This window comes from Neltuma alba, unplaced genomic scaffold, assembly GCF_004799145.2.
Source record: "Neltuma alba isolate B1F8T4 unplaced genomic scaffold, ASM479914v2 tig00010398_pilon, whole genome shotgun sequence".
NCBI lineage: Eukaryota > Viridiplantae > Streptophyta > Magnoliopsida > Fabales > Fabaceae > Neltuma > Neltuma alba.
The window spans coordinates 61924-73630 of record NW_021635301.1 but is presented as its reverse complement, the minus strand read 5'-3'; the positions used below and the strand labels follow the sequence as shown (position 1 = coordinate 73630).

General features: G+C 40.5%; 1 protein-coding gene across 3 annotated transcripts in view; it reads left to right on the top strand.

Annotated features, from left to right (window-relative positions):
- Nucleotides 1-469: 469 nt before the first annotated feature.
- Nucleotides 470-11707, top strand: part of LOC114756409 (synaptotagmin-5) — a 42025-nt gene continuing 30787 nt past the window's right edge. Inside the window, exons 1-3 of one of the 3 annotated variants that reach the window (XM_028945347.1) lie at nt 470-643; nt 842-973; nt 3048-3149. In XM_028945347.1, the coding sequence (XP_028801180.1) occupies nt 869-973; nt 3048-3149 (207 nt within the window). In that variant the 5' untranslated portion in view covers nt 470-643; nt 842-868. Of the gene's footprint in view, nt 699-822; nt 974-3047; nt 3150-11707 lie in introns of those variants that run through there. The other 2 variants (XM_028945345.1, XM_028945346.1) reach the window with 2 other exon arrangements.

The window sequence follows — 11707 nt, the reverse complement described above, 5'->3', positions numbered from 1 at the left end:
AAAATCATGGTTTTGGTTTTTGGAGGGAGTGTTTGGGTGACTTATCACCCAAACCATGGTTTGGGTCCCCAAACCATGGTTTGGGGTGTCACCCAAACAGAGCCTCAATTAGTTTCCCAAAAAAAATTATATTCAATTGGAAAAAAAAGATAAAATGAAACGCACAAATTCTAAAGCCAACGTAACAAAACAAAAATTAGATTAGGAGGTGTTTGAATGACATGAGAAATGTTTTTAAAAAGTACTTTTTTATAAATTGAGATAAACTCCTTCACATGTTTATTTCGTATATTATAAAATCATTTTTGAAACCAATTTCATCTAAACATCCCCTTTCATCTCAACATACTATGCGGGGGGAAAGGATAAGAAAGGGTTGAAAAGGATAAACAAGAAATTCGAAGATTCATTCAAACTTTGGAAGGTAAGAAATTTAAGGCGGAGGGATGAGGGACTCCCTACAAGGCATTAATGTTATGTTTCCAATCTTGTGGAGGAAGGGGAAACGGAAGAACCGATGAGGCTGAAAGTGACGTTATGACCGGGAAAGATTATACGTTCTCACACCTATGAGAGCAAGCACAACCCCACAATTTACGGAGATTCAGAATTGGGCTTCTTTTATTTTCCCTCGTTGGTCTTTGTAAAGTCTTTCATTTGACTTCCCTAGACTTCCTGATTTCTTTATTGACTTCGCTGTGAGTTTCTCATTGGGCCTGATTCGTTTGTGATTCTGCAAGCTTTTGTCCTGAATTCGTTATTTTCTGTTTTTGCGACTTTGAATTTTCTCGTAAATTCTTTGGTTCGCTCTTTGAAATTTTGTTGAATATTCGTTTTGAAGGGGAAGCGGTGCTTGAAGTCTGGGGAAATGGGTTTGATATCTGGGCTCTTTTTCGGGATAGCACTCGGCATCGCTTTGATGTATGGATGGCAACATGTGATGAAGTACCGAAGCGCTAAGCGGATTGCGAAGGTATGATGAGTTGTTCCCGTTTCCATCGTACGCGAATTTTTAATAGACTATTTTACTCTTTTTCCTGCTAAAACACTTTTTGCGTGAGATATATGCTGGACAGTGTTAAATGAGTGAATGAATTGATATATAATATGCATTCATTCGGCAATTGGATTTGCTAAACAGTTTGAGACGATGCTGTGTCAAATAAAGAAAATTGCTGTTCCTGGGTAAAATGCAGAAGCCCCCTCATCACAGAGCAATACATCTATTTTTTCTTTTTTTGAATTAATTAAAGGGGTGGGCACTAACCTTTACAGAGCGAGGTTGAAGCTTACATGCCAATGGGGTATAACGGCAAGCAATACATCTATCTGAATTGGTTCCTTGGAACTTATTTTCAGCTGAATTACGGTTACCAACTTTCTTCTTTTCAGGGAAGGTCGCTGTTGTGGGAAATCCAGTCCTTGGTTTTAAGCCTCTAAGAAACTCTTCGCTACACCCTACACTATTTTTATGTCAATAACTCAGTGAAAAGTTTTAGTAACGGAAGTGTAATTGTGCACTTGACCATGGGCATTATCATTTCAATTGTAATCCTTTTACTAGATAATACTTAGCTTCACTGGTTAATTCCAGAAATAATGTCATGGAGTTTTTCTATGTAGCTACTTACAATAGCTCAAATGAGACTGATGAGAAAGTTGTTGGTCAACTAAATAAATTTTTCCTGTTGAAATCAATCTTCCTCATTTTTGGATAAGAAAAGTTGCATCCAACATGTTTAATCAAAACTATTCTTTCTTGAGTGATCACGTTTAAAGGTTGAGTGGTCTTTAGAGAAGACTCTACAATAGGTAACATTGAGGTTATGGAGCATAACAACTCATATTTCTAAGCATTGATGCTCCTCAATTTTATTTAACTGCATACTGCACACATTTACATTTAGATTTCCATTGTTTGGTTTCTCCGTGCTAAATGACTTGAAAATTGACCAAAACGAAGTAGGATTGATCAAAAGACCTTAATTTGGTTGATGCCTAGCATTGCTTGAGCTTGATTGAGAAAGTCTTAACACTCAGGATCAAGGACTATAAGTTACTGGATGCTTGCAAATTGTATATAATGTTCTTGCTGAGATATTCTGGTGTGATAAATTTAAGTCATTCTAGGTTGCTTGATTTATGGTTTGCGGGGTATAGGACAATGGAATATAGTTGAAACGAAGGCTTCCTATGGGTTAAAGAAGGGGAAAGTGATAGGGAAGGCAGAGGAAAAATGCTAAGCAGTTCTGAATTGTAGTGCCCATTAAGAAATATATAACCTGCACTTATGAGGAGAAGCAAAGAAGGAGAGAAGGTTGAACATTTAGCTTGCAAGCTGTATACAAATTTTCATGAACTCCAAATACAATATATTATTTATCTGACAATATCATAAAAATGCATGCATGTGTACGTGTATCGTATTCTCATACAGAGTCGCCTACAAACACTGTCTCATGGTTCCTTTATCTATTTTTGGTCCTCCATTAAGGTAACCTGAAGAAAACTTTTGGATTGTCAGCAACCTTGGTTGTTGGTCTTACTTCGTAAACCAAAAGGTGTTTCTGGTTTTGAAGTGATCATTTTTCATGGTTTTATAGATTATGAGTGTGTGATGGCTAGTAACCCTTTCAAAACTGTACAGTGGTCTGTTACATGAATATAGTATGACTGAGAAAATTTTAAACCGTCAATCTTTGCTAGGGGAACAATGTCGAGTGCAGTTGTTCTCTGTAGGATGACTTGCCATCGAATCAACATTGTGTTTGTTCATATTATCAGCCGTTCGCTTTTATCCCAAAGTAACCTGATTTCTCTTGGACTTTAATTAAGTCTGAATCCTGTTATCCAGATTCCATACTGATTTAATCACATGCATTAATTGAGGCAACATGATTTAGAAGGATTTGTATGATGATGAATATAATGGCATTGACGAGGATATCTTATCGAGCTTCTTGAATTAGTTTACATTTTAGATTTTTTCAATCTGTTGAAAAACAAATTCTCTTGTTTTAACGGCTGGTATTTATTCTTTTGCACAGGCAGTTGATATCAAACTCCTCGGATCCCTTGACAGAGATGATATAAGAAAAATCTGCGGTGATAATTCTCCTGAGTGGATATCTTTTCCTGTGTATGAACAGGTGGGAATTTCCTTCTAATAGTTTAGCTTTCAAATGAGGTGATAAATATCATGTCCCTATAGTTCCAAGGTGATAAGAGATGCCAATTCAGACTTATATTAGGAAAAGGAAACAATAGAAAATTAATGAGTTTATTTAATCAGTCTTTTTTTTAATTGTTTAATTTATCTTGAATATTTAAATTTTTTTACCCTTGTTTATCTTGAATCAAATATTTAAATATTTGATAAGAGATATTAGGAATCAACTAAGAATCCATATTGTTGTGGCCAGGATCCTGTAGATTTTAGAGATTATTTCTAGATTTTATTTAATTACTTTAATGCAGTCTCCGTTTATAAGCAGACCAACCTCCCTGAAGCTAGTTAGTCATGACTAATATATTTGCTCAATTCCTTTAGAGATTCTCGTAAGTTTTTGACTAGTGAGGAGGAGTTAAGCAAGATACTTGCCCCCCCTTTCTTATTAGATTTTCCTTCCCTTTATTTTCTCTAAACCGTTAGTGCTTTAGGAATGAGGATGATAAATGGGTATACTGTCAAATATTTATTGACATTTGGTTAGGATCGATTAACTTTGTTGAGCATATGAGCTTGTTTGAGAGTATTGAAGAGTTTGATGGGGTTGAGAGAATTCTTGCTCCATCTTTTGGGAATTGAATGCAAAGGGGGATGTTGACATACTTCCCACTTTTTTGAAGTTACTATTTCATTCATGGAGTGTGATGGATTTGAATGGTGAATCATCTGGTATTGTCCTTATTTATATTTGTAGATTATAGAATGATATGGAAAATAATTCCTTGTATTTCATTGATCAGAATATGCACATATATATACAAGTGAGAGGAGCCTTTGCATTAATGGCTCATTATGATAATATCATATCATATCAAACCCTAATCATAATTACATAATATTTACATAATATCATTTCTCTACACTCCCCCTCAAGTTGGAGCATAGATGTTAATCATGCCCAACTTGTCACACAGGTAGTCAATACAAGTCCCATTCAGAGCTTTGGTCAAAAGATTACCTAATTGATCACTAGAGTGCACATATCCAGTAGAGATGAAGTTTTCTTTAAGCTTGTCTCGGATAAAGTGACAATCGATCTCAATATGTTTGGTACGTTCATGGAACACAGAATTAGAGGCTATATGTTGGGCAGCCTTATTGTTACACCACAACTTCGCTGGCAAAGTGGTTTTGAGACCAATTTCTTTCAGTAACTGATATATCCAGACTATCTCACATACAGACTGTGCCATAGCCTGGTATTCTGCCTCTACGCTCGATCGGGATACCACGTTTTGTTTCTTGCTTTTCCAGGATACCAAATTCCTGTCCACAAAGACACAGTATCTTGTAGTAGATTGTCTCGTGGCCTTCGATCCACCATGATCTGCATCACAGAAGCACTCAATGTTTGTATGACCATGATTTTTGTACAATATCCCGCGACCTGGACATCCCTTCAAATAATGCAACATGTGCTCCAGGGCTTCCCACTATCTGACAGTTGGGGATGCCATGAACTGGCTTAGTACACTGACTGAATAAGTAATATTTGGACGAGTTACAGTGAGATAGTTTACCTTGCCAATCATTCTCCTGTACCTCTCAGGATTCTCAAATGGTTTGTTTTTTTGAGCCTCAAACATCCGTTTCTCATCATCAAGAGAGTCATCAAGCGGTATGCTCCCATCAGCATCAAGGAGTGGGTTGTGAACCATAGGAAAATTAGTCGGCGCTGCTCCCAACTTTCCAGTTTCCTTCAGTAGATCAAGAACATATTTGCGCTGTGTCAGTAATATGCCTTTCTTGCTTCTCATAACTTCAATACCTAGAAAGTATGTCATAGAGCCTAGATCCTTCATCTAAAAGTGGGAATTAAGAAAGGACTTGAGGGATGAGATGCTTGAACTATTACTGCCTGTAATCACAATGTCATCTACATACACCACCAAGAGAATCATGCCAGCTAATGTTCTTTGATAAAATACAAAATGATCGCACTTGCTTTGGCTCATGCCAAATTTCTGTACAATAGTACTGAACCGGTCAAACCATGCACGAGGACTTTGCTTCAAACCATACAAGGACCTCTTAAGGCGACATACTTTCCCACGCTCTCCCTGAGCAACAAAATCAGGTGGTTGCTCCATATAGACTTCTTCATGGAAATCACCATGCAAGAAGGCATTTTTAATGTCTAATTGATGCAGATCCCAATCATAAGTAGCAGCCAGAGAGATGAATAGACGAACAGATGAGAGCTTAGCAACAGGAGAAAAGGTTTTGAAATAGTCAATACCATAGGTTTGTGCATAACCTTTAGCCACAAGGCGAGCCTTAAGGCGGTCAAGTGGGTCGTCAGCCTTAGTTTTCGAGGTTAACACCTATTTATATGCAATGGCCTTTTTGCCTACCGGTAAATCTACCAGGGTCCATGTACCAGCCCGGTCAAGGGCCGCCATCTCCTCTTCCATAGCAGCACGCCAACCCGAGTGGGCCAAGGCTTCCCGAGTAGTTTTGGGCATAGAGATAGTATCTAGTGAAGCAACAAAGGAACTGGACACAGGAGACAAGTGGTCATAGGAAACAAAAGAGGAAATAGGATGGGCACAGGTATGTTTACCTTTGCGAAGGGCAATGGGTAAATCAAGAGAGGCATCCAGGTCTGGAACAGGAGGTGTCTCAAGGTTAGGGTCAGAGCTAGGTTCAGTGTTGCTCAACTCAGGATCCAATGGCAAAGCGGATAAGGGAGGAATAGAAGCTGGCATGGCGATAGTGATCTCCTTTAACTGTCGTGTATAAACACGATCAAGTGGCTGAACGGGTGCGTGAGCAGGTGCTTGAGACGACGGTGATGATGAAGTGACAGAGTGTATTAGAATGTCATCCTCCTCCGTAGGTGGAGCAAGTGTGGAAGAACAAGAGAAATATGGTGTGGACTCCTGAAAGGTGACATCTGCAGATATTAAGTAACGATTAAGAGTAGGTGAAAAACAGCAATAACCTTTTTGGACCCGGGAATATCCAAGGAAGACACATTTAAGAGACTTGGGGTTTAACTTCGAAATAGATGGACGTACATCCCGCACAAAACAGACACACCCAAATATTTTAGGATCAATAGGGACAAAGGCTTAGGAGGAAAGAGGGTAGTATAAGGAGAGTTACCATCAAGAACAGAGGAAGGCATCCGATTAATAAGAAAGCACGCAGTAGAGACCGCGTCAGCCCAAAATGGTTTGGGAACCTTCATTTGAAACAAAAGTGCACATGTTACTTCAAGTAGGTGGCGATTTTTTCTTTCTACAACACCATTTTGAGCTGGTGTATCAACACAAGATGACTGATGAAGTATACCATTTTGAAGCATGTAAGATTAGAACGAAGTAGAGAGATATTCTTTAGCATTATCACTTCGTAAGGTGCGAATAGGAACATTAAACTGAGTTTTAATCTCAGCACAAAAGGGACAAAAATGGGAAAACAATTCAGAACGATGTTTCATTAAATATAACCAAGTTGTTCGGGAATAATCATCAACAAATGTAATAAAGTATTTAAAACCTGCTTTGGACTCTATAGGATAAGGACCCCAAACATCAGAATGAACTAACTCAAAAGGGGATGAAACCCGTTTATTGACACGAGACATTAAGGGAAGATGATGATGTTTGGCAAACTGACATGACTCGCAATCTAAAGACAACAAATGCTGAAATTGAGGATAAACTCTCTTAAGGGAAGATAAAGACAAACGACCCAATCGATAATAAACTTCAAAGGGAGAATGACTGCTAGTGCAAGCCATCACATGAGACACCCGGTCATCCAGGATATAGTGCCCGCCAGATTCATAACCCCTACGAATAATCCGCTTCGACAAAAGATCCTGTATCAAGCAATGAGCAGGAAAAAGTGAGACCCAACAGTTTAGTTGACGGGTAAGTTTACTGGGAGTTTAAGTTTAGGGACATTCAGCACAGATGACAAACGGATAGAAGGTGTGGGATTAACTGTGCCAGAACCAAGGACTTGAGACTGAGAACCATCAGTGATAGAAACACTTGACGGATTGGCAAAAGAATTATAAGAGGAGAAGAGATGACGGTTACCTGTCATATGATCAGTAGCCCCGGAATCTATGATCCACTTTGAGGAAGAAGAAACAAAGGCAGTAGCATTATTACTTGTTGTAGCAGCGGCACTCACAGGTGGCGTAGCAGATTTCAACTAGGCATCTCAGCGGCAGAAATCGTGACTGTGTCACTGGCATGTGTAGCCATGTGGGCAAAGTTATTGCGTTGTTGTTTATTCTGAAGTTTACGACAAGTGCGTTTTGTATGCCTCGGTTCTTTGCAGTAATAACACACCACCCTACTAGAGTCAGAAGGGGCTCCACCTTGCTTTGAACCACCACGGGTATGCCCCGGAAATTATGCTTACAGCCATGCACATTGAGGAGAAGAACCAGGCTATCAAATGAGCAAGGGAGACTAGGGCAGCCAAGACGCAGCGTTTCGCTAGTGGGCCTAAGGTGGATTCGGCCCAGTCTCTATATCACAGAACTACCCAGACACTTGAGCCTCACCGAAACTATGCTTCTACAATTGTAAGTGTAAGCCCATCAACAAAGGGGATTCGCAAACACAAACATGAGGACTGATTTCAAGGTAGCGGACTCAAAGGTGGGGAGTTCATCGTCAACTGGGTTTTCGGCCAAGCAAGGATGGCGTTCACACAGATTACCAGATATTGAGCTTAATCAACGAAGAGAGCAAGGCTTATGTTTCAAGTGTGCAGATAAGTACAGCCCTAACCACGTCTATAAGAACAAAAACCTGCAAGTCATGATTCTGGAGAGGGAAGATGAGAGGGAAGCCAACGAGGGAGAGAGGGACCGAGAAGGAGATGACATATTGGAGGGCAATGAGCACCCGATTCAAATGGAATTGTCCTTGAACTCCATCGCAGGCTTCAGAGACACGCACATGATGAAGGTTCGCGGAGAGATTAAAGTGTGGGCAGTCGTGCTTCTCATTGATCGTGGTGCGACACACAACTTTGTGTCAGAGGAATTGCAACGCCATTTGGATTTGCCATCGGACGAGATAGCCGAGTATAGATATCATTCAAACTCTCTACCCTTTCCCTCTAAGTGGAGTAGATGCTATGTTGGGTATGGAATGGCTCAAATCATTGGGAGAAGTTAAGGTGAATTGGAGTCAGTTGACCATGAAAATTGGTAAGAAACTAGAACATGTCTATTTCTTCAGGGACTTGACCAAAGATCTCAGAGTAGCTTGGGTACTTACCAACGGAATGGCTTGGTCAATGAGGGAAGTGAAGTTGTTGGTTTAATGCTGGCAATCCAAAAGTTACTAGATGAGCACCCAGAGGTCTGACGTGCTCTTGACGGACTACCACCCCATCGATCACATGACCATGCTATTGTGACCAAACCAGGAGAGCAACCACCAAACATTCGACCTTACCGGTACCCTCACCTACAGAAGAACGAAATAGAGAAAGTGGTACAGGAAATGTTGCAAAGTGGAATTATTCAACCAAGTAACAGCCCTTATTCCAGCCTAGTGTTGTTGGTTAAGAAGAAGGATGGAAGTTGGAGGTTCTGTGTTGATTATCGGGCCCTAAACCGAATCACTGTACCAGATAAATTTCCCATTCCTACCATAGATGAGCTGCTTGATGAGTTGAAAGGGGCCACTGTCTTCTCCAAGTTAGACCTTAAATCAGGATACCATCAAATCAGAATTAAAGTCAGAGATGAGTACAAGACAGCTTTTCGAACCCATGAGGGCCATTATGAATTCAAAGTCATGCCATTTGGACTGACTAATGCCCCGTCTACCTTTCAGTTACTTATGAAATAGGTATTCCGCCAATACTTGCATAAATTTGTGCTTGTGTTTTTTGATGATATACTTATAGATAGCAGTGACCTAACCTCTCATTTGAAGCACTTGAGCATTGTGCTAACTTGTTTGAAAGAGAACCAGTTGGTTATTAATTTGAAGAAGTGCAGTTTTGCTCAACCCAGAATTGAGTATCTCGGTCACATCATCTCCCAAGAGGGAGTTCAGGCAGATTCAGCAAAAATAGAAAGCATGTTGCAATGGCCTAAGCCTAAGCATGTGAAATCTTTGAGGGGTTTCCTAGGGTTTACTGGATACTATCATCGATTTGTTAAAGACTATAGCAAAATAGCAAGTCCACTCACTGATTTGCTAAAGAAGGATGCCTTTAAATGGACCGCGGATGTAGAAAAGGCATTTGAACAGCTCAAAACAGCCATGACTACGCTTTCGGTGCTGGTTATGCTGGATTTTTTTTCTTCCGTTTGAGTTGGAAACCGATGCTTCTAGGATTGGTGTGGGTGTTGTTTTAATGCAATGTGGTAGACTGGTGGCTTACTTCAGCCAAAAACTCTCTAATCCAACTCAGCAAGGTTCAGTATATGAAAGAGAGCTCATGGCCATAGTTATGACAGTTAAAAAATGGCGGCATTATTTATGGGGGCAGAAGTTCGTCATTAGGACGGATCAGAAAGTGTTGAAGTATCTATTGGACCAGCGAATAGTAGATGAAAACCAACAGAAGTGGGTCTCCAAATTAATGGGGTTCAAGTTTGAGATCACTTATAAACTTGGGAAAGAGAACCGTGCAGCTGATGCCCTGTCTAGGTAGGAGGAAGTGATGGAGTTAAAGGGATTCTCATCGTGGCAGCACGATGAAATTGAAGATTGGGAAAGGGAAGTTCAATTTGACCCGAAACTCAGTCAAATTATACAGCAGATACTGATCAAACCTGCCTATATAAAAGGGCACAGTATAGAAAAGGGGTGTTTGCTCTACAAAGGGTGACTGGTTTTGCCTAGAATTTCATCGCGAATACCATTACTGCTTAAAGAATATCATGACTCACCCATAGGTGGGCATGCTGGCTACTTGCGCACTTATAAACGCTTAGCCAATGTGGTATATTGGGAGGGAATGAAGAGCATAATGCAAAGTACGTGGCGCAATGCGATATATGCCAGAGGAACAAATATCAAGCTCTTTATTCGGCTGGGTTACTTCAGCCTTTGCCTATTCCTCAACAAATATGGGAAGATATAAGCATGGATTTCATCACCGGGCTTCCTAAATCCAAGCGGTATGACACCATACTAGTGGTTGTTGACAGATTTACCAAATACGCACATTTTCCACTGCTGTCTCACCCATTTACGGCCAAGGATGTTGCTGAAGTATTTGTGCATGAGGTTGTAAGGCTACATGGTTTCCCTAAGACCATTGTTTAGGATAGGGACAAGGTCTTTATTAGCCAATTTTGGAAGGAGCTGTTCAAACAGGTTGGTACCCAACTATGCCTTAGCTCCACTTATCATCTGGAATTCGATGGCCAAACGGAAGTCATGAATAGGGGCTTGGAAACTTATTTACGCTGCTTCACTAGTGACAAGCCTAGTCACTGGGCTCAGTGGTCATCCTGGGCTGAATATTGCTATAATACCTCTCATCATAGTGCTGCCAACATGACTCTGTTCAAAGCTGTCTATGGGAGAGATCCTCCTATCTTTCTCAAATTACAAAGTGAACTTTCCGCTATTGAAGAAGTGAACAAACAGCTTGCTGCTCGGAATGCTGTCATTTCTCTTTTGAGAGAAAACTTAGCCTGAGCCCAACAAAAGATGGAGGAATATGTAGACAAGCATTGAAGGGACATTCAATTTGAAGTGGGAGATAAGGTTTATGTTAAGATCCAACCTTATCGGTTGCGCACATTAGCCAGAAGGATCAATGAAAAGCTCAGTCCACGTTATTGTGGCCCCTTTAAGATCATTGAGAAGGTGGGTCTAGGAGCTTACTGGCTGGAACTTCCCCCCTCCACTTGCATTCACCCTGTTTTTCATGTCTCCAAGCTCAAGAAATCAGTCCCTGCTTTTGTTGTGACAGCCACAATCCCTGCTGCCATCTCTGCAGAGTTAGAACTGTAGGTACAACCTGAAGACATCCGCAAAGTTCGCAAGTTACTCAATAGGCAAGTAGAGGCGTTGGTAAAGTGGAAGGATATGCACGAGTTCGAGAATTCATAGGAAGCTGTTGATATGCTTCACAAACAATTCCCCGCCTTTCCCCTGAGGACAAGGTGAAACTTTTAGGGGCAGGTAATGATGTGTTTACTTTCGCTACTCACACATACAAAAGGAAGCCTAAGGAGACACATGAAAGTAGTAAGATGCCTTTTGTTGATTCAGAAAGTTGACCTAGGAGTTGTTACTGTTTTGACGAAAGTTTAGAGTTGCTGTTAGCTGTTCTTTTAGACTATTTTGGCGAACTATGTAATGCACTCTTGTAATACTTAGAGACATGTTGTCCCTGTTTTTGGACGACTATGGCTTATTTGTTTTTTTTGAGAGAGAGGGAGTGCACTGGCTGCTCGAAAGCCAGAGATGTGTGACTGGTTTGAGGCCTCATTTTGACATTGTAAAACCCTTCCTATCGTAAGGGAGAGGT